This window comes from Cannabis sativa, chromosome 8 (assembly GCF_029168945.1).
Source record: "Cannabis sativa cultivar Pink pepper isolate KNU-18-1 chromosome 8, ASM2916894v1, whole genome shotgun sequence".
In the NCBI taxonomy this organism is placed as follows: Eukaryota; Viridiplantae; Streptophyta; class Magnoliopsida; order Rosales; family Cannabaceae; genus Cannabis; species Cannabis sativa.
The window spans coordinates 43,977,108-44,001,225 of NC_083608.1; the positions used below are offsets into that span (position 1 = coordinate 43,977,108).

Genomic DNA, 24,118 nt, shown 5'->3' on the forward strand with positions numbered 1-24,118 from the left:
GTTTAACTCCCGAATATACTAAAAATAGGATGTAAAGCCCAAAATTTACAGCATACAGAGAACTATTATCTTATCTAAAGAAAAGCACTATTATGGGAAATTTATATTGATTACCAATAGCCGCATACGTTCATGGAAGACTCAAATTTGATACATCATGTAGTTTGTAACCCCATCTTTCATTGGGGATCTAACACAAATCTGCGTAAGTAAAGTCATGTACATTTCTCCAGCAACCAACAAGAAATTCAACAAGACAAATTATGCTCCCAATTCAGCAATTGGCTTAACTTTTCTTGGCGTTAATCGCAGCCTGCACAAAATCCTCACACTGGGTAAAGCCGCCACATAATACATCGGCAAGCATTCCAATGATGTCAAAAGCCTCCTGCAAATCGCAGGCAGAGTTTATCTCGTCTAACCATGACAGCAGCTCCTTAGAGAACCCCACCATCTCCCTTACATTCAACAGTCTATCTTTCATCACCACCTCCCAAGCTTCCAAGCTTCCACTGTCATCGTCACTCTCTGTTACTGCAGAACTTCCTTCTGTTTTGGCTGATACCACATTTGTCGGTTTTTTAACCTTAAAGAAACGCTGCAGCTGCTCAATCAGACCAGTGTAGACAAGCATTGGACGAACAATGGCCAAGAGATCATCGGCATTTCCAGATTCAGAAGCGGGGTTTTTGCTGCCACTAGTAGTTGACTCCATTTTGATAACGGATGATGAAGCACGAGCAGATGAAAGACTGTGAGTGTGTTGCATATATGCATGGTAGATGCCACGCTGCAAAAATGCTGGGCGATGTTGCAACCATGATTCATAGGACTCTGACAGAAGTGAATTAACCATCATAAATTGGACAGTTTCCTCATTGCCAGAATGTAATTGTGATCCAGGGGTGGACGGTCTGGATTCTACGGTAGATGATGTTAAATATGTTGATACGGACTTGGCCATGGTGCGGCGCTGAGAATGGCTTCCCTGATCAAGAAGTTGACGGGCCATTTGGATCATGAAAGGAAGAAATCTAGAGTTGCTCTCCCTTCCACCACCTCTACTTTCTGCACTGAATGATGCCCCTGTTGCAAAACGAGCTAGCATCTACAAGACAAAACATATAGCAAGAGATTAATAGGGGATCACCATGTTAACCAGAGCACAAAAAATTTACAAGTACTAAGGTCTAGGAAACTCGTGATCATCATAATTGTGCAGTGAGTCATCTATATTACATGCCAGTTAAGAAAGGTACTAGATTTCAGCACAGCATGAGGTTAGAGTATGAACGATCATCTTAAGAATAGGCTCCTAAAGTAAATGAAAACACATTCAATGAAAGTGAGAAGAAACAGAGATATAGCAGCCCCTACCAGAACAATGTCATAAGTTAATAGCCGAAGTCGGCTTCCATCGGCACGTCCAAGAGCATTGAGGTTATCCCAGTACTGGTCAATATATCGAATATAATGTGCTAGTGGAACTGATGGACCTCTTACAGGAAAGAGAGAATTGCAAAGAGACTCATTGTTTCTGAGAGTTGCTCCCTCCCATTCTTTCTTTGGAGTCTTGAGGGCAGCATCTGCTCGTTTAGCTTCTTGATGGCACTGAAAATGAATTATATTGAAATAACTGACTGTTGTGTAAACACAATCCCCGCGAGCACTACCAGAAGTCCCAGCACCTAGATTAACCCGCTTACTGTAAGAATAAACACCTAACAAATCAGTAGGCCTCAAACTGTAGCCCTCACGACACACCATGCATGCCAATCCACCCTCTTCCTCTTCTACATCTTCCAATCCTTCAAGAAGTGGGCGGGTAACTACAATACGCTCACCACCATCTGAAGCTAGCTCCTGACGCATTCCAAGCACCTGGACAAATCACAAAACATAAGAAACAGAGATTCTCAGTATCAATTAGTTTATACTTCTTTCTGTTGGCAAGAAAAGCAAAATCCTGATGATAAGAATTGGCACATGTATGGATTCTTTCCTTTGTGTCTCTTTAATACAGAAGAAACCCTCAAAAGATGAAAATTAAACAAAAGATGCATATGAAAAAGTAAATGCTATAAAAGCCCCTTTTATGCATTTCCTAAAATCTTATCGGTACAAACTCTACATATGTAATCAAGCAGAGATGACACAAAGGAGTGACGAGTCCTTCAATACTTGAAAAACAATTAGTTGCAGATGCAAGTAAATTCTCCTGTAAAGTATTTGTGTTCACTGAGAAGACAGTTAAAACACAACCTACTTTATTATGCTCAAAACTGAGAAGGCAAAATTGACTGAATCTTCAATGAGCTAACAGTAAGTACCTCAAGCATCTGTTCTCTCTTCTTCAAAGCTAAGCGCCTCATTTCATCCTTCGTGGCATGTCTCAACCTCCTTACCTTATCCTCTAAGAAACCATCTCCTTTTCCCTCCTTATTAGAAAGTGTATCTAGTAAGTTTTCAGCCCTAGCCCCAATCTCATTTTCTCCACTTACACTTTCAAGAGCATGGAGCAAGGGTAAAATTCCTCCTTCATCAATGCACTTTTGAGTGGCCAAATGGCCCATAGACAAACCCCTCAACATAGACAATATTAAAGGAACAGATGGCAGTTTTAAACCCAAAGCCCATTCAGCACTGGATTTAAAGCCAGCTTGCCCAGTAACAGCAAAAATGTCCCTCAGGTGCCTAACTGCAATTCCTGTGACCCCCCTCTCAAGGATAATGTCTTTCAATCTCTCTCCACAGGAACTCGTTTTAAGAGACTCTGAAACTCTAACAAAATTTTCCAATGTGAACTTCTCCTTGGCAGCCTGTTGAGCAATGCTTTCATCTTTGGGGTTGTCTTCATGTTGTTTTTGCAACCTGTCAAATTCGCTCCAGTCTTGCAAATAGGGGCTAAAATGCTGAATAAGTGCTTCCATTGCTGCTGGCTCACCATATGTCAAGTAAGGTAAAATTCTTGCTACCATCTCAGTATTTCTCTGCTGTTTGTTTGATTTCTTAAGGCCTAATGGATGAGACAATCGCTCCAAGAACATGAGAACAATTTTCTTGGCCTGTTCACCTGTTTCTTCACTACTAACAGTAAGAGCATTTTGAGTGATGCTAATGTTATCACTTTCATTTGCTTCTAGTGTTAGGCTCTCAACTATTAAAAGAATGCCTTCAGCTGGCTCAATAGCATCCACAGAGAAAGCACGCCTTGCTGTTTCAAGTAGCAAACTTAAACCTCCTAACCTCAACAATGCCCGTCTGTTCTCTCTTATTTTACAGCAGTGCATTAGAAGATTCAGAACTGCCACCAACTGTTCTTGGTTGGATTTAAAACCATCCATCAAACGCTGCACACAGAAATCAATGTCAGATACCTCTATTTTTTTTTTTTTGGAGAGAGAATTCATAGGAGTTTGCAGTTCAAGTATCAATGAAACCCAGGAGTAATAATTAAACTTGCAAATTTTTTGAAAATATAAGTAAACATTACAAACAAAAATTAGAATATATGTCATATCACGATCTAGAACATGGTAAGAGCTAGTGGTTTCTCGAACGAACTCATTAAAATTTACAATTATTTTATACCTTACTAAAAAATTAATCCAGAGTCCTGCAGCATTTAATTTTTTTGTCCCAGACTAACGATAGCAGTCGAAATTCAAGTCCAGAAAACTAAATTTGTAGAAAGAAGCCCATATATATTGAACAAGCTTTGAAGCTGTGAAACATTAAAGACACCTCAAAAGATTCGATTTAATTAATCACAAACCTGGATCATGCCCAATATGATTTCTAACCCCTTATACTCTCGAACGGCACCAGCAATTGCAAACTCAACCTCTGGATCTTGTGACTCTTCACGATCTTCTTCTAATTCTTTTATCATTGGCTCAGTGGCCTCACCGTCTAATCCCTGCCAACAACACACCCAACAAAAAAATTAAATAAATAAGTACATAGTTTTGAAGAAAATTGATGAGGTATCTGCTAAATGTATGCACAAACTCTACATGAAACAATAGATATTTCTAAGGGAGGTAAAAGAAAGATATCACATCTTCATTATAATAACGGTATACAAACATTCTATGAAGAGACATGTTAAGTTTCATTTTATAAGGACAGTGTAAAACAAGGAAATCAAGTTTACAAGGCACCCTACAGTGAGTAGAGGACCCAGAAGTAACAATGAAATCATTCCATTGGGAGATCAATATTTCTTCATTGTTTTAAAAAAAAATGATACTTAAGGCTTTTCAGCATAAATAGCGCTTTAAAGTTTTTTTCTGTTTAATAATCTAGTTCCTGACAGTTTCCTTTTGCAATCAAGTCCTTTATTTTATAAAGCATATCAAATAAGCCCTTGCTGATTATTTTTTTATAAAAATTTTGTTTCTTACTTTGAGAAAAATTAGTATTTCCTATAAATTATACACTACTCAAATTTTTTGACATCATAGTGGAAAAAATTCAACATTTCTATCAAAAAAAAGGAAAGAAATTTGGTAAAAAAAATTAGCAATAAAGAATTAATAGCTACTATTTTTAGGACTCAAGCAACTGATTGCAATAAAAAAATTCAGAGACTAGATTGTATAAACAGTGAAAAACGTATGGGTTGTTATGCAAAAATACCCAATAACTTATTTCTCTTTACATATATAAGATACACATATTAATATATATATGTGTGTATTTATAAATATACATACAACTTAATCAAAAGAATATAACACCTTACCTTGTTTAAATTAATATTCACACTGATAAAATTATTAGATGGGAATAAAAAATAAAATTAAAGTAGCTTTAACAAACCTGAAGCCGGTAAGTCACAGTCATGGGTGGACAATCTCTTCCTGATGTAGCAGCATTAGAAGATAATAAGGTTGAATTAGCCAGCGAGTTTGAAGATTGATTTGACTTCTTCCAGACTTGCTCATAGACTTGGGCTACGCTCAAATCAAGAGAGATGATATTTCCCGCAACGAGCAACTCCATGCCATAATCATCTTCAATAAGGCCTAACAGATCCAACTGATGGCAAATTTTATTCTTCACATCACGCATCAATGGACCAATCTCAGCACTGGAATAAGGGTTCTTTGTCATTGATCCCCTGATAAACTCTTCCTGAGTATGTGCCTTGTTAAGAACTAACAGATAAACAGGCTCTGGTTTTGATGGGCAGATCAGATTGCACAGCTGCTCTAGGATAAACTGCAAATATAATTGAAACAAGCCAAAATTAACACAGCAGCAAAATCAGGTCCATCTTTCTATACTTATCAAAGAAAAAAAAATCAAGAACATAATTTGAGTCTGCAAAACCCAATAGAACATATTTCAGGAAAAAAAACCAAATAGAACATAAAATAAACAGGACCATATTATACATATATTTCAAGAAGCTCAATACAAATGGCAGACATAAGCAACATTAACAGAGCATAATAATATAACACAACAGCCATACCAGGCAAGTTCTCTTTTTTCTCTCATCTCCATGAATTTGCAATCCACAGATACAGGCCCGGATAAATTGCCTTTTATTTTCACTGTTTTCAAGAAGAAGACTATCCAATAGATCTTTCAAAAGCCGATTGCAATCACTAATCAACTTTGTCTTCTGTACTATCAAGCCACGTATGACGATAAGAGCCTCAAGAACTTCAGAAAGCAAATCATCTTTCATGAATCTGGCATGAATTTTGAAAGAAATACACATAAGATATACGTGTTTATTCATGACCCAATATCAAACATTAAATAACATAATACTAAAAAAAATCCCCAACATAAAATCTGTTTAAAATATCTAGTTTACCTGGATCTAATCTTAGGAACCTCCAAAAATTTACCAAGAAGTTCTATTAGTTTGTGAAGTATAAATCCTTGAGAAATGTCGATGCGCAAGCTCCTTTCTAAAGATTCAACATTTTGCACTTCTTGGGTGATTAGTTTGCAAATTGTACGTAGACATCCTCGTACAGTTAAGAAAAGACGAGCATCTTCAGACTCTATCATCTTAAAAAGCAATTCAAAATACTCTGCAGCACTTTCTCCAGCAGGAAGGGTTGCTGGCAATAAAGACACAAGCAAGTTGAGCAACCGAAATCGTCTTGATGAACTTTGAGCTCCAAGCAAACTTATCAACATGCACATCTCCGACCTTATTGATTGGGAACAAGCACTTAGAACAAGTTCTCTAACCCATGAACCCAACTCAAACACTGACAAATCACTTTTAGAGGTCTTGCTAGCACGTCGCTTCCACCTAAGGCCGTATTTAAGAACCAGGAAATCTTGCCTTTGAGGCCGTGACCTCTGGATACCACCACCTTTGACTGCCTGGGACACTTTGTATTGCCTTCTAACAAAATCAAGATACGATGCTCCCTTCTCCCACTCTGTATAGCTCAACAATTGAATATCCTGGGTTTTCTGAGAAGCATCCCAGTTTTTCTCGGAATCTGAAACAGACTTGCTTCCACTGCTCAGCCCAGCCAAAGATCCAGAAACATTTTGAGTGTTTTCCTCCTTAGTCTGTGAAACTGAATTAGATTTTCCCATGATGGATTCCTTGTCTGCACCATCAGGTTTTGGAGGAGTGCAAGCCTGGGATATAATCCTTAGACAAGGAAGAATAACATGCTCAGATATGGCTGGATGTTTGGCACCCAATTTGATTGAGGAAAATAAAAGCTGAAAAACAACACGCAATCTTGATTCCCAGCATTCATCAGTCAAGGAACACACTTCCGAAAGCAAAGATAGTTCTTCACGTGTGGCCAGAGCAATGTCCATGGATCGATGGTGTTCGAGGCAGTACATGACTTTCCTCTGTATTAAACTGTTCAGCTCGCTCACTGCATTTACATCACCCTCTGAGAAAGCACAAAGAACTGCCCTAGCTTGAATGCGAGCCGTTTTAGGACCTTGGTGGATGTTATTTTCAAACAACTCAGATAAGATCCCAGCTGCAACGAGTTGTTTTTTTGAATTAGAATGCTTTGACAAAACCTGCAATATCTCAAGACATTGTGTCACAAATGTACTAGCACAGCCATAGCAATTATTTGGAGACCTGGAAACTACAAATCTTGAAGAAGCCACTCCATTATCAGAGTTCTTCTGGTGCAAATAATTCATCAGAACCCGACGCAACCCTTGTAATGTCTGTACACTTTTGCTGACAGAATCAAAAGCAGCTTTGCACTTTTCACCATATAAGACACCAAGAAGAGCTATTTTGCGATTTATCTTACATGAAGGTCCAGGCAATGAAACCATCATTTGCTGAACAGAGTCCTTCTGTTGTGAGTCAATTTCACTCTCTCCAATGCTTGACACAATCTTGAGAAGGGGCTTCTTGAAGCCCAAAAGTTGTTGATATCTCCTATGAGCATTTTCAGATTCAGATTCTATTGCAGCCAAACCTTTCTTCATATCTTCATCATTCTCCATATTATCAAAGCTAAAACTTGGTTTTGCCATGAAATTGAACTCAAACCTACCATACTTACAGTATCCACATTCATTGCATAGGAAAGAGTCGAGGTTTTCGTAATTGATGTTGCGACATTGCCTGCATTGATATGCATTCTCATGGCAGTTGCCGCAGATACCATGCTTATCGGTGACCGGCCGACTGCAACGAGGGCACTGCAGTGGTTCAAGAGATAAAGCCTGAAGATTCTCGTAGAAGGAATCCAGTTCAATCATGAAGTTACAAGCTGTTATAGGAATAGGAAAGTCTACTTTTAGTTCAGTTTGATTAAAAGCAAGATGGCAACTCTTGGCACGCTTCCATAAAGACCAATTGTTCTTCAGCTCTGACAAGTCAGCCACAGGTCGATTATTGTAATACAAATTCAAAACTTTCACTGATTTAGACTTTCTGGCATCATGTACATTCATTGTCACAGTTTGGATGGTATAACTACCGGTGCATTTGACAATGATGCGGTTGTCAGTGAATTTTGTTTCAGATTTCAGACTTTCTAGTTTCATCCTACTGTAGGGTACCTCAGGAGAGCTACAAGCAACACAAGGCTCACTTTCAAGATAGTAGCCATCAAATTCAACTAGTCCACTCAAAGTATTGTATATCCGGGAATTTGGATGATTTGCTAAAAGCTCATTCTGGGAATGAAGTGTCTCAAAGATAAACCTGATAACATCAGAGGTTAAACAACGGTCCACAAGTTCAGTATTTTGTTGCTTTAAACTGATATCAGGAACTTTTCCCAAAAGCCATGTGACAAGTTCAGTATACTCAACAATGTTCTGACCATACATAGGAAGACATTTTACTTTCTGCAATAGGGCCACCAGCATGGCTTCCCTGACTGACTGCTTCGCATGATGCCAAACACCATAAAGAACTGACTTGGCTTCTGAACGGACAGAGCTTGAATTCCATTCCAGTAGAAAGTAATCGATAAATTGCATCAAGACATCTCCATCCTTGTCAGTGAAGATTTCAACAGCAGACTCCATGTCCAAACATGACTTTTCTGAACCAGATTCTATTCCATCTTCGCCTTTCTTCTTCTTTTTTTGATCCATAGATTGTGTACTTGATTTGTTTGAACTGATTCCAGTATCAGTAGCTTCAATTTTCTGTAAAGAGTTGCCAATATCTTTCCCTGTATAGAAGGCCAGATTTAAGAGCTTCAGAGTCTGAACAACAGATTCTTCTCCAATGTAGAATACTCCATTCATTAAGAAGGGCAAAACATCTCCATGCCTCAAACAATATTTCTGCCAGTTTCGAGGCCGTGCAGCAGCTACTTCAGCCATAGTGGTTAGGGACTTCACTATCTTAACACTTCTCTCATATGGTACAGTATTATGGAAACCACCAGATTTGTTTACATGTTTGAAAAGTTTCTTCATTTCACTTGAAAATTGCCAAGAGTCTCTAACACTGTAATAGTGAGTTTTGCTTCCACAAAGATGCAGGAAAAGCCTCCTTGCATATCTTCTGACAAAATTAGTGTTTGTATTATTTATGTAACTGCAAAGAACATCCTGATATCCTTCAAGTTTCAGATCCTTTCCAGGAGAAATCTTGAAAACCTTCTCTTTATCCCCAGTTTTATCTTGCTTTTCTGGTCGAACCAAGGTATAGATGAGCCTAAAAGTATTCTCCAACAGTAGTCTATGATAGTCCACGAAAATATCCATCCGATGAGCTTTGGCATATGAGTCTGAAAAGAATGGAGAAAAGTTTCCAGCTGGCAAATCCCTTCGAACTGTTAGTAGAGCTCCACAACCAGAACCAAGATTCCCACTTTCATGACTAGCAGCTGGGGACTTGAAAACTTGCATCAGCTGTTGCAGGATATCCAATAGATAATTGACAAAAGATTGCTGCCTAAGAGAATTGCAAGCTCGGAGCAATTGAGATGCAAAGTCATTCTTTTCTTGATCATCAGAGGAAGTTGAGGCCGTAACATTGTTTACATTTTTATCATGTGCGTCTGTAGTCCCGACAGATTTTGAAGTGGATCCATCAGTGCCAGGTTGGTGCCAGTTACGGAGCATGAGGGTGAAAAACATGAATACTAGAATTGCAACTTCCCCAAATGTAGAACGTGTTTTGGCATTAAAGGGTTGGCTAAGATTAATCTCAACCAAAAACCATTTGATTAGTTTCTCTAAGTCCAAGCTTTCAGGCTTAGAGACATCTATGAAAGGCCCACCCACAGCTGATGACAATCTGTAGAAAAGCTGCATAATTGGGATTGCCCGGACCCCGGAAGTTGATTGCATCCATCCTTTTAACTGCTCTAGAAGTTCAGACAAAAGCAAGGTATTCACAGCACGTTTTGAAGCAGAAATTGAAACAATATCATTCACGGAAGCTGAAAATTCTCCAGATTCATTAGGTTCTAGAACATGAATTGAGGGAGCAGAAATTTGGATGCTGGAACCTGCTGGGACTGGCAACATACTTTGATCACTGGTGTCATCAGGTGTAAAGTGGAACTCATTCCCATCTGCTCCTAATGATTCCACTTCGATTGGAATTGCTGTCATAGGATGATCTCTAGAATGTGGTGGAGGAAGCCTGTCTGCACCTAGTACTTCATAGCATGCCTCACATAGATCAAAATCTGGACAAATGGTACAATGCCATCGCCTTCGAAGTATAGGTACTGTGGAGCAACCATCGCAGCAGTACTGTACTGATGAATTGATAGAATCTTCTTCATTCATTACTTGGGGATTTCCAGGAGTTGCATCGACAGACATACTAGAAGATACTGCATTTTCCATGGCATCATCTGTGGCCAACATGGTTTGTTTTGGAAATGGAACCTGAAGCAACCTCGAAGATATAGCCAAGCTGACAAAGAAAGTAAGGTTTAGGTGAAGATCTTACAATTTAACTCTTAAGATCATGATACCGATTAAAAACTTTAAGTTACCTGCTTGAAGTCTGAACAGCTTCATTAGGGGAAAATAGAAGCTTCTTGAATAAAACAACAGCAGGTGCAACTGTGTGCGCTCCTGGATCCTTTCCATGTAATGCGAGACACTCCGCATAACAATAAATAAGCTCAACTGATGATACAACTATGTTATTCATAGTTTGTGTGTCAGGTTGCTCAAAGTCTAATATTCCCCAAAGAACTTGCATAAGGCCATCAACCACTTCAGAACCTTCATGAACAACGGCAAACATTTCAGACAATAGAACACAATGAAAAACAGTAAACAAATCATTCACAAAAAAAAAAGGGATGTGATTGAATAGTGGTAGCACAATTTTAAACAGAAAGAAGCAATAGAAGAAAGAAAAAGAATAGCCTTGACATTAGATAATATTTTACCCTAAAAGACCTATACAAAGGCCACGCTAGCAGAAAGCATAAAATCCAATTAAAACTACCATAAGATAAGCCCACTCCAACACCTTAGCATTTTGTTAGACATGTTAAGAAATCTTAAAATTGGGCACAGAAACTAGTAGATAAATAAATAATATTCTAATTTAATACAAAGCAGCTTTGATTAATTATATATAAATATAAATATTCAACAATTTCACCTTTGTAGAGCCAAAAATTTCATGCTTCAATAATCATGGTTTGCTAATGTCGATTGAAAGTGCCTTAAAATTTTTAAATTCAAATAAACATATGACATCAGGAAAAATGCAACTACCATTTGCCTCAAGAAAAGTAGCCAAGTTTGATCGACGGTGCAATGCAATCTTAGAGACTGCACGCATCTGGGCTGTAAATTCTTCTATTAGACATGCTCCAGCAATACCACCAGCACCAAGCCTAGAAGAGAGTACAGAGGTTGATTTCACCACTCCTAGAAGCCGCATGGTATCCTTAACCTGTGTAAGGAATTCCTAATTAATGATGAAACAATGTCCAAGTTTGTGAACAGATTATCAAATAAGTACATTAAAACACAAATATTATACAAAACCATGCATTCTGAAATTACTTGGTAATATATTTCTTTTTTGGGAAACACAGCCTGCAACACACGGCAAGCAGCAGCCTGCAACAAGGGTTCCCGATCACTTTCAAATATCTTCTCTAGTAACTTCCTGCACTTAAGTTCGCTTAGTTCCGTTTGTGCTTCCTCAACCTTTGAGCATCCTTGAGACCGACAGAATGAATAAAGATTTGAAAGAAGCTTGAGACCATCTGCAATGACTTGCTCCTGAACAGGAGCAGACTGCAAAGACCGTCTTTTTCTACTAGCTCCCGCAAGCAAGGAATTACAACCCAATGCACGAGCTTCCATGTCCAGTACAGCATCCATTTTCTCTTTCCAACCAAATTCATCCTTAGCCCTACCATAAACTTCAAGAGAGTCAATTCTGGGTAGTGCAGAACCATTGAAAGTTGGTCCAAAAGAGATTGTAAACTCTTCATCGGCAAGGAGTGATTCAGCAACTGTAAACGGTATGTCATACCAAGATCGCATCCCCTCGTCCAACTTAATAACCCTCTGAAAAATATTTATTTCAGAAGGAATATGATTTGCTGATGTATTACCCACATGCAAACGAAAACCAACCATGACAACATCAGGGTTTGAATTGAAGACGGATATCTGCAGACAGTTATGAAAATTAAATTACTAGAAGCAGACAAACATTCAAACAGAAGTGCAAAAATTAGATAAACTGTTGACAATTACAGTGAGCGAACAATGAGTAAGCGATGAAAGTCTAGAAGCAATATACATGGTAGTAGGTAAGTGAAATTGAATTTCTGACAAAAAAAAGCAAGAAACACAATCAATTCAAGAAGTAATATCACTACTATGGCCTTTCTTTATTGTAATTTTATGTGGAACTGAATCTCAATAATATATTACTCCTTGTATTATATTTCAAATTAATAATAGTAGTAATGTTTTATTTGACAAGTGTAACTAAAAAATTAAAATACAATATTTTAATGATTTTACCTAAGAATAAATATGTAAAAATAAATCTATACATAATAATAATAATATAAAAGTATAAGTTTGGTGTTTTAAGTTTCGTTAACTTATTTTGTCTTATCTGATTTTTTTTTATCTTTTATTTTATGGAAACTCAATTGACTAATTGATTGGATTAGTGGCTTTTTAAGATAATGTGAACCTTTTTTTATGGAAACTCAATTAATATATTTTTTAAGAAAACAATACATTACTAGCTTTTTAAGATAATAAAAAGTAAGTGTTATTTAAATTATTTTATCTTGATCAATGATATATTGTAACAATTCTTTTTCTAATTTTTTTTTTTGAGAAAACAATACATTAGTAGCTTTTTAAGATATTAAAAATAAATGTCATTCAAATTATTTTATCAATAATATATTGTAACAATTCTTTTTCTACGTTTAGTAACATTAATTATTTGATTAAAAGTAAATAATTCAACAACTGGTGCTTCTAAAATTTACTTTTACTAAATGATCATTTACTTTTTTTTTTTTGAACCTTCTCTATAAGAAAACAAAAATTACTGTATCTGAAATTGTCGAAACTTTGGAGTATTATTTTGATTGATGATTGTAATGTGCAATGAAATTTTATATATGAATCACTTCTCAACAGGTATTAACCCATTGAAATCATTTGCAAAAAAAAATATTAAATCATTACATTCTGATCTAATGATGAATAATAAAATAAAAATTTGAATTTCTATGTTTAATATAGCTACTTAATTAAAAAAAAATTGAAAAACTCTCTTTTTGCACTACATTAAAAATATGTTTATATAAATATATCTAAGTCAAACTCAACTCTTTTTTATCTTATTTTTTTGCCAAATAATTTTTTTAATTATTTCTTTCAGCCAATAAAATAACCTTGTAAAAATAATAATAATAATTAATTAAATAAAAAATTAAGCATAAAAACTCAATTTTTTTTAAAAATACTCATTAAGAGTGCACCCACATGCATATATATAGATAATTATAAATATATATAGAACATTTTTCAATAATAGTTACCAAACAAATTTAACTATAAATATTAATTTAAAAATATAAAACTATTAGATTTTGATCCAAAAGTGAATAATAAAAAAGAAATTTGAATTTCTATACTTAATTAAAAAAAATCAAAAAATATATATTTTTACACTATATCAAAAATATATTTATATATAAAATACTTAAGTCAAACTTAACATTTTTTTATCTTTTTTTTGCTGAATTTTTTTTTTCTTAATTGCTTTTTTAGCCGATGGAACAACTCTAGCTCATATAATATAAAAATGAATGATTTTTTAATTAGATAGAAAAATAAAGCATAAAAACTCAAATTTTCCTAATATATATATTTACACACTAATACAATTTTTTTTTTCGGTGAACTCTATAAACATACTCTTGTTTAATATCACTTTCCATTATTCTAAATTTTCTTCTGAAAATAATTAAAAGACAAAGTTTGAATTAAAAAAATGTAAAATAAATAATTAATGAGCATAGCTAATTTATTTATTTATTAAGATTTTACATTATTTTATATTATTAATATTTACCTAAATATTATATTATATTTAAAATTATTATAATAAAATAAACCACCACTACAAAAAATACGAACTTTAATGATAACTTATAAGCCACAAGACTCACAACATAGATTTTTTGTTACTAAATATTACTTTTAGTCACAACAAAAATTATTTATCACTAGAATGTAGTATTTAGATACAAATTGTCTCTAATTTAATTTTAGTTACAACAAGTGTTATAGCTAAAATCACATTTAGTGACAACAAGTTGTGATTTTTGTGACTGAAAGTAAAAAAAAAATAGTGAAACATTCTTAAATACAATATAAATAAGTTTTAAGTAAGTTTCATTTACACCTAAAATAATTTATAAAGGCATCAATAAAGAGACTAATGTATCTCCAAACTTATATGTACCAAAATATATATGTTCTCATTTTACTTTCAAAATTTAGTTATATTTTAATTTTTATAAATTATTTGCACAAAGTTAAATATATTAATGTAGTTAATAAACAAAATATATTAATACGTGCATTCAACTAGTATAATAAAAACTGTATAGTTACTATATAACTTCTTATCCATTATAAATTATCTCATAAGAAATATACAAATATGTTTCTTTTATTATCATTTTTCATAGCTCTTTTAATGTTTTTTCTTGTGTAAAACTTAGGTACATTAGTACTTTATTTTGTTAAATACTAACTTATTATTTTTTTCCAATAAATTTTATCACAGAAATTGAAACTAATAAAAAAGATTTTTCATAAAAAAATTTAAACAAATTAATTTTAGTACTTTTAATCAATGGTACAGCATGTACACATTATAATAAACAAATGACACAGCAACAACAAGAACTTCCAGTTTAACAGGAAGAGCCAATGAAGAACTGGTAAATAGAGTTCAAGAAAAATACCTTAAATCCTGCTGGGGTGGGGCTTTCCAAGTAGCCATCTTCAGATGCCAAGCTCTGTTTTGCCCCTTCAGAATCACCATTTCTAATTGCATCACCACTAAATTTCACGTCTGCAGTAATACAAACTGTCTTCTCAAAGAAGTCCAGAGGGAATTCAGGGTTCACACCAGCATAAGCCTTATTGCTAAGAATACCAGAACCCAATTTTTTAACCTTCTCTGCAGTTAAATTAGCAGCAGCATCAACTCCAACTGGAACATGTGAGTATATCTGAAGACTACCATCATCATGTAAGACAAGACAATGGATTTTATCTTTAGATAAAGGCTTGTAAGCAGTTACACCAACTAAAGGCGAGGTAGAACCTACTGCATGCCGCATGTTCTGAGCAAATAATTCATTTGCTTCAATGGATACAGCAAGTGCAGAATTTGATTTTGCACTAGAGTAGCAAACAAAAAACCCACTACCAGCCAGCAGCTCTTTCCAACGGTGCAGGCCGGCAGGGCGCAATTTCCCATCTTGTTCTTCCTCGAAAACAGTAGATGTCTCATTTAGAGATGTGGCATCAGGGCTTAGCCTACCTATCAGAGTAGTTCCATCTTGATAGGACACAAAGAGTAACTTATAAGTTGTTGAGAAGTACAAAGAAGAGCCCCTTGCTTGTATATCTCTGCCCTGTATTTGAATTTTCTCTGTCAATGGTGTAGCCCCAACACTACCTTCCACTGACAATTCTAGCCTGAATAAACTTCCCTGTTCTGAAAGAACAAACAGGAACATCCTTCTCTGAGCCACGAAAAGTGTTGCATCAACAATCATGTCATCTGGTAAGGTGAAGTAGTGCACAGGACTGATGTTATCTTGGGATAGATCATATATTTTGACAAACTTGTTTGTGACCACCATCAACTGAACTTGGGAACCTGGAACCCAGTCTACTCGTCTAATATACGCTCCTTGCAGTGCAAGCTCAATGGCAAGACGATCAGTAACCTCACCACGGGGATTCAATGTGAGCACTTGGCAGTCTTCATAGCCTGCTACAGCAAGGTAATTTTCTATCACGGAATTAAAAGTAAGATGCACAATTTCAAAGCGAACAACATTCTTCGATAGAGGCTTGACATTGGTTTTGTCTGCTGTCACAGGAGCAATGGTCGCTTGTCCAATTAACTGGCCAACATCAAATATAGCAACTTTGTCACCTTCTCCAACAGCAAGTCGCCCTCGAGTACTGACACTCAGCAAAGATTTAACAAGAGACCCACTAGCTAAATGTGATTTAAGTTCCTTGGCATTTGAATAGTCTGCCTTTATCTTCAAATCCAGTGATCCACTTTTGTAGGCCTTCTTCAATTGCAAGAGATCAACACCAAATGAAAGCTGCTTGTCTTTACCAAGAATGACTTTATTATCTTTGGACAGATTTGAGTCCCTCTTACTTGTTATAGAAGGCAACAACAAAGAGCAAAGCTCAAGAATCCGACCTTCAAAATCAAGTTCATCAAGCAACAATGGGATACCATCTTGAAGCTCTCTTTGGATGTACAACCTTGTTGGATTATCTATATCTGTATTGGTGTCCTCGTCAAGATCTGAGTCACTTTCTGGCAGCTGGTCTCCATCATCTGGGAATGGTAAAAATGACTGAAAAGTACTTGCATTACGAACTGGTGCATTGCTGATTCCAGTAAATTTACGTGGCTTTAAGCATTGACAATTGCTCCCTCTAACACCCCCAGCTCCACAATCACAAAAGAAACGACTTGAGCGAGAATAGACAACACGGTGACCACGATGACAAACTTTTGCACACACAGAGCAACAACCTTTCGACACAGTCAAATCACATGTATAACAGAAGTACCAATGTTGTTCCATAAAATTGCTACCACTGGATGTAAATGTGCAGACTTTAGAAGCAAGAGATTTTTCACTGTTACCATCCTCCTCTTCATCCTTATCCAAGCTGGCCACCTCACCATCAGAAGTTCCATCATCTTCATCCTCATCTACAGAAGTTCCATCACATTCAAGAGCTGTGGATCCTCCTTGATCAGCAGATAGAACCAGTGTTTCAGAGTTCTTCCTTGAGCCTACTTCCTTAGAAGCAATAGGTCCAACAGCAAGAGTATTACTAGATAAAGACTTCCCTGAACACCTTTCTGGGGAAATCCTGCTAGAACCACAGTCACTCAGAACAGTTTCGAGAAAACCAAAAAGGAACTTTAGCCCTGGTAGAAGACGCTCATCACCAACTAGCTTCTCCATCAGCATCACAGTCCTCTTTAAAAGCGATTTCATCGAGTTTTCCCCTTTAGACAGTTGTACAGTAAATTGGAAAAAAGACTTGGATACATGAATATCAAAATGCAAAAAAGCACGATGGAGAGAACCCAGCACAACTTTGAAAATGTGAGACTGCAGTTCTCTTGATTGCGGTTCAGGTGAGGATACAAGGGATAAAATAAAACTCATGGTCGATTCTCTGACAGGAATAGAACATCCTTTGCCACTGCTGACTCCAGCTGAAGATTCTGTTACACAACCCAGTAGCCTGTTCTCCAACCAACTAGACAGGCAAGTCATATCCATGCTGAGGAATTTATTTTGTATCTTCAGTTTGAGATCAGGACATAACTCTCCAGCTAACAAATCAAGGAAGAAGTTGAGAACCTTCACATTAACTGATTCAGAGAAACAATTATCCAGAGAATTAAGCAGGACCAATAAATCACCACGTTGAAACTCAAAGAGCTCTTTCAACTTCTCCGAAACATCTTCTACACCAAGGTAAAATTTGAAAACACTAAACTTTGTAGGATCTTTCCTGAGGCTATCCATGGTATCAATAGCCTTGGTAATAATGCACTCACATATATTACTGTCACTTACTCCCCTCACAGTTATGTCTCTTAAAAATCCCTCCATGTGAGCCAATAAAAATAAATTGGAATAGTCCGATTCTCCCATCCCAACAACCAAACTATGATAAATAGCATCACACTTGTCATGAATGCTTTCAAAAATCTTGTCGTACTTGATTTTCATCACACTATCAAGGATCTCACAAAGTACCTCAGTCCCAAAACAGCCACTTCCTTTCATATCTTCTGTTTTGAGAATTCCTTCTAAAACAGAAATAATCCCTCTTATTCTAAGAAGGCAGGATAGAAGGATACTGCTAGGAACTTGAAGATTAAATGGTAAGCCATGCAATATAGATTCCCAGGAGAGATTACAAACTGTGGTAGCTCTTTGGTCAACAACAGCATCCAACTTAGGTAAGAGGTCAAAAACAGACTCGAATTGGGCAGAGCTAGTGTGAATTTTCTCAATCCCATCTAGAAGGCCTTTCTCAAATCCAGTATGCTTTAGGAGCAGCAAATGTGAAAAGCTACCATCACCTTTCTCACTAATATCAAATGTAGCTAGAAAAGATTTCTGAAGAATGCATACATATCTTTTCAATAAAGATGACAGCAGCTTTACCAGAATTTCAACTTGGCCACCTTCCATCATGGAAGAAATCAAGTGCTCAGCAAGAGGTTTATGCTCATTATCCCCAGAAACTATATTCTTCATTCCATGTCTCCGAATGCCATCATTTAGCAAGAACAGTACCAATGAAAGTGACATCCCATTTCTCAAGAAATCCCAGCCTGATTCCCCAATATCTTCAGATAAATGTTCAGCATTCAAGTGCTGAAGTAAGTGAAGTACAACTTCAGAAAAATTAGGACACTTGTCGAGCACATCCCAATGGCCTAGAATTGAGCGGCTGAAGAAAAACAAATATTCTGTGTCAGAACTGTCAGGAATCTGTGGGTCATTCTTCAAAGACAGCACTTGGTCAGATGCAAAATCGACAGCACAAAAATCCCAACAAAGCAAGAACATGTATCTTTCAACAATTAAATCCTCTACCACTGTAGCCTGGCTACCTTTCCAGAACCCCAAAATCCTTGAAGTGGTGGACAAAATCTCATTCCAATTCAAGGATAAGAAACCAATCGCCGCATCATCTTTAGAAACTGAAGTGTTAAGGGCTGAAACATCAACCAGTTGACTTATCAAGCTACCGATGATAGATTCTTCCTCAAACCAAGCACCCATTACACTCTTTACAGCAATTGAAGCCCAAGATGACATATGATCATTAACATAATTAGGCTGACGCGCACATGAATGAGGGGACTCCCTTATCTTAGAGCGAAGATGTAGAAGCAAAGATGGAGGACAGGTACGCGGATACAATATCATATGACGGAGAACTAAAACCAACCTTGAAACCAGTAAAGCCCAGCATGATAACTGCATGCTGTCAAAACTTTCTGTTGGAGCATCAATTGTTATGAGGGAAGAAACTATTAAGTTTGCTAGTGATGCCTTTTCTTCCGATGAAGATAAGTGGAACGCCATGAGTAGAATCTCTATATGATACAAAGACGGAAGAGTACCAAGAACATCCTTCAAGCTAGGACATTTTAAACAAATAGATTTTGCCTTCTCAACAATAAAACGCACATATTCTCTGAAAATCAGGGCTCTCAATTTGCTACCAGCCGCGCCCACTCTACAGAAAAGAGAGTGAGCTAGCAAAGTAAGGGTCTGGTCATTGTAAACAAACATGTCATTCTCAATGCTCAAGACTTTCTCAACAAGGTACTCTTCAAGTGAATCGGACAAAGCATGTCGTGTAAGAAGATCTTGCAAGACTTCGAAGCAAATTTCTTGCACACGACCAATCTTTTTCTCTTCATGTAAAGGATAACAGCTATCAGAAATCCTATCATCGGAACAATACCCCTGAGATAGGACTAAAGAGAGCAATATATCAACATGATTTTCCCTCATTTTCATGCAGCCATCTTCAGAAAGAGAAGGATGCCATTCAAGAGAAAAGATGCCAACTTTGAGAAAGCTTAACAGTTCAATAGCAGCTTCCATGGGCATGTTACAGTGGCTGGAACTGGAATTGGCAGCAGCAGGTGGTTGTTCGTTACAATCTACAGATCCTACAGAGCGACCACTTTCAGAGAAAAGATCTCCAAAAAGTGCCTCATCTTCATGGAAAACAACATTTTCAACTTCAGAATTGCAACTAGTTTTTGCATTAATAGAGTACGATCGCTCCACTTTTGGCTTTAATTTCATACCTTCAGAGTGAAGGAAAAAGATAGCATGCATCAGATTTTCCAGCCACTGACTAGAGGAAGGGAAAATCATCTCCAATAATTGTTCAAATGTGTACCTCTTAAGCAAAGTAACTTTCTCCTTATGAACATGGCAAGAAGGCAAATCAGTCGGCAAATCAACATTTTTGCCAATAATCTCTATGTCCAACTCCTTCCAGCTAAGAGTTCGGTTAGTTTGTCTTTTGAGGTCATGAATGAGCTTCAATATGTAAATAACAATTCGAGGAAAATACACTAGTGGGGGCTTCAGGTTGGCAGCCAACTTGTTATATCTCCAAACTGAAGAGTCTAAATTGTCCAATATAGAGGCAATTATGCAAGCTTGAATATTCAGAAAAACATAACTGTTGCAAAATATAACCCGGGAAAGATCAAGAAATTCTTCCAATAGCGACAGAGCAAGACTTTCAAAGCTACCCTCCACGGCAGCATTGTTACTAATGAATTCAAATCCAGGTCTAAATAAGTAAGGCAATGTATCAGCAATAGAAGCAACAGCCTGGACCAATGAGACATCGTATTCAATGAAGGGAATGTCCTTTGCAAAACTTCCTAGTAGCTTTAAAATCCTCAAACTGAGCATTAATCTCTTGCGGAAGTTTGTACCAGCCATCTTCTCATCAAACATATCAGGGAGAACAATCAGTTCTTTGCAGACCAAAATCAACTTTTGAATGCACTCCACATGAGAAACAGCCCAATGTTGAGACAGAAAAACCATTTTTTTTAGATCTTGAGGGAGAACAGGTTCAGTTAGAGCAGTAGTCTGTCTATCAGCTTGTATACACTCAGATGCTAATGTCAAAAAAATCCGGTCAACCACCTTCTCCTCCCTTGAACAAATAGCTCTATCTGAGGCAAAAGTACGAAAAAACATATTGTTAGTTAAAACAACAACGAGACAAAGTCATGCATCCACCGCAACGATATATTAGCCAAAAAATTTAGAAAAAAAATAAAATAAAATACCTTGAAGATTGCACTCAATGCTGTTAACAAACTCCATGCCACTTGAATTACTAGCAACCACCGGCAACTCTAAGAGGCTAGTTGCAGATAAAGGTTGCACTGCCTCAGGTACTTTATTTGCTCCATCAACCAATGCTGTTTCTAAAAGCTGTACCATATGATTCTGAAATAGCAAATAACTATTAGACCACCTACGACAGCAAAATATATAATGGCACAACAACTAAACAAAACGATGATTTATGACCTCCTTATCACCACTTAACCATGAATAATAATAATAATAATAATAATTAAAAAAAAAAAAAAAAACCACAGAGATGATGAAGGGTGGCTATAGGTTATACAGTTCTACTTTGAGTCAGAGACTCTGGCTTTGTCTCGTTTCAGCATGATTTATGGCCAGCTTAAGAGTTGAGCTATTTCAACACATCCAATAAAAAATTTATACAAACATGACCACGAACAAAGCCTCTTGCCCAGTGTAGACAGAGCACAATCAAACATTCATTATTCATTGGGAAAATAATAAAAAATAATAAACTAAAGAAAAAGACGCACTTCTAACAATCTTCCATTTCAAAGTGTACAGACATGCAATTTGAAGAATAAAAAGGTGCTTTGGAAGTCACAAACCTGAATACTTAAATCATCACTGCTGAATTCTGATCTTTCCAAATAGCAAACAGCTAGTTCCACTGATGTCTGTACAATCGCGAGAACAACTGGTTCCACTTGCTCCACTATTCACAAAATGACATTCAAATGTAGTAAGTGTACAATTCCATCACCGCCCATTTTGAATTTCACAATCATAGCAGTTAATTTTCAACAATGAAAAAATATATATATAAAAAGATCAAGAGAACAGTAGTATTAATACTTCACACACTAACTAAACAAGTAACTTTCCAGCAAAAAAAAAACTGAACTAGTAACTAAGTACTTCTAAACTCGGAAGTCGCAGCTTTAGAAATAGCTCAAGAGTTTCGAAAATAAAAAAAAACTGTTCGAATTCTGTTTCGTAATCAAGGAAAGTAAACATTCGGAATCAGTTCTTGACAGAGTAAAGAAAACGAAGAAAAAGTACCGGAAAGAGATCGAGAAGCAAAAGCGATCGCAGACGCTAGAGCACAAACTTCTTGAATCTGAGACTCGTTCCAAGATTGAAACCCTAGCTTAGCTTCGTCTCCGGCGGCGTCGACACCGCATTTGAGAATCAGAAAGAGCTTTTCAAGGCCTGGTCTGATCGAGTCATCTTCGGAACGAAGCTTGTGAAGTAGATCGATGGACGAGAAGGACTTGTCGTTTTTGCCGAACGAGAGAGAATCGACAAGCTTAATCAAGGCCTCCGCCATAGCGACGGAGCTGTGAGAATTCGATTATTAACAGTGCGGAGAAAAAGAAGACATAGAAAAATAGAAAGAAAGATGGTTGGGTTGAGTTGTGCGGGTTTAGTCTTAAGCAGGTTAATACAATTTTTTTTTTTTTTTTTTGCTAGAATAGTCTTTTTTTCTTTCTTTCTTTCTTTATTTATTATTTTTTTTATTTTTAAGGCGGTGAGAGAGAGAAGAATTGGTAACCAAATAAAAATGCAATTTCCCAGCAAAAAATGAAAAATAAAAATGCAATTCACTTTGCAAAAATAAAAATAAAAATTTAGTTCTAATTTTAATTTTTTAATAATAAATAATTTCCATTTTTATTATAAAAAGACTTAAAAAGTATGGAGGTGATTCTCCTAGTAATTTCAAAGAAAAAGAAAGCAAAAGTTCTTTGCTTTATTGGCAAGTGAAAGTTATTCATATGTGTTTACTAGCTTTTTGTATGTAGGTTCAATTTTCATGCAAAAGCTTTTCATTAGTAATTGATAAATATTAAAAGAACAAAGGCTAATTATATTAATGGCATGTTTACTAATAAGTAATGGGAATTAATAGTAAGGTAATCATTCCCTTACATTTGTTTACTTGCATTATTAAAATTAGGAAAAGGAGAAGTTGATTAAATAAGGGAGAAAAGAAAGGGAGAACTTCTCCCACCAATTTTGTAAGGAATGCCATTAAGGGTAATGGATTTTTATTATTTTTATTTTATTTTTTAATATTAAATATATAATGACAATTTTGTCCTTTAAAATATGTCTTGCAAAATAACTACCATATAATATAGTTTAACTCAAAAGGGCAATTTAGTCAATTTAAGCATTCCGATTACGTTTCCTAATAAAGTAAACAAGATAAATCACAACTATTCCATTTCTAAAAAATTTTAGTAAACAACATATTACAAATATTGATTCCGATTATTTTTCATTTATTTCGTTACATTTCTCCATTAATTTATTTTGATTCTGATTACTGTATAGTAAACGTGCCATAAAAGTAAAGAATTTTTTTCATTTAAAAAAAATTATTTATCTATCCTAAAAACATACAGAGATACCCAAAAAGAATTCAACAATAAAACCTTAATATAGAAAAAAAAAAATCTAACTTGTGAATTCTCATCCAATCCAAAAAAATCATTAAAAAATTATTAGTATTGTTAATTTAGATTTTCGTTAACATTAACTGAAGCCTTGTAAATAAAAACTGACTGTTATAGTTAATAAGTATATATGAAACACTGAGAACTTTAAGTGGTTTTGTAAATAAAATTTATATACTCCACGAATCATTATTATTTCTGAGTATTTCCTAATAATATGTTTACATTGTAACAGAATTATTATAAATATTCATTCAATCTTACCGAATTTTTCTTTCCCAAAATAATACATCCCTTTCCTCATAGGTTCTGTTCTTATTTATAGGTTTTTAGGAATGACAGATATTCTCTTTCGATCTTATTGAGGTAATCGTTCATGAAGCGAGGACAATCCCCACGTCTCATATTTACGACATGTGGATATAAAATAAAATAATTGTTGATAACTGCTTTTTGATCTTATCAGGAAATAGTCTTTTGCTACTGAGGTAACATATTCTAACTATGGCTCGTATTTTTCTA

General features: G+C 35.8%; 1 protein-coding gene across 1 annotated transcript; it reads right to left on the bottom strand.

Annotated features, from left to right (window-relative positions):
• Positions 1–90: 90 nt before the first annotated feature.
• On the bottom strand, positions 91–22,612 carry LOC115701533 (auxin transport protein BIG). Its single transcript, XM_030629349.2, has 14 exons — positions 22,197–22,612; positions 21,743–21,849; positions 21,107–21,269; positions 14,937–20,989; positions 11,479–12,096; positions 11,185–11,365; positions 10,446–10,680; positions 5,834–10,363; positions 5,483–5,705; positions 4,825–5,226; positions 3,776–3,919; positions 2,331–3,350; positions 1,378–1,881; positions 91–1,108 (listed from the first exon to the last, which is right to left on the bottom strand). The coding sequence occupies exons 1-14, from the start codon at positions 22,462–22,464 to the stop codon at positions 287–289; spliced, it is 15,270 nt and encodes a 5,089-aa protein (XP_030485209.2). The 5' UTR covers positions 22,465–22,612; the 3' UTR covers positions 91–286.
• Positions 22,613–24,118: the final 1,506 nt, after the last annotated feature.

Coding starts and splice junctions, on each gene's coding strand:
- LOC115701533 (XM_030629349.2), bottom strand. CDS start 22,464: ATGGCGGAGGCCTTGATTAAGCTTGTCGATTCTCTCTCGTTCGGCAAA. Junction 12,097..14,936: donor CCACCCCAGCAGGATTTAAG/GTATTTTTCTTG, acceptor AACTGTCTGCAG/ATATCCGTCTTCAATTCAAA. Junction 3,351..3,775: donor TCATATTGGGCATGATCCAG/GTTTGTGATTAA, acceptor TTCTGTGTGCAG/CGTTTGATGGATGGTTTTAA.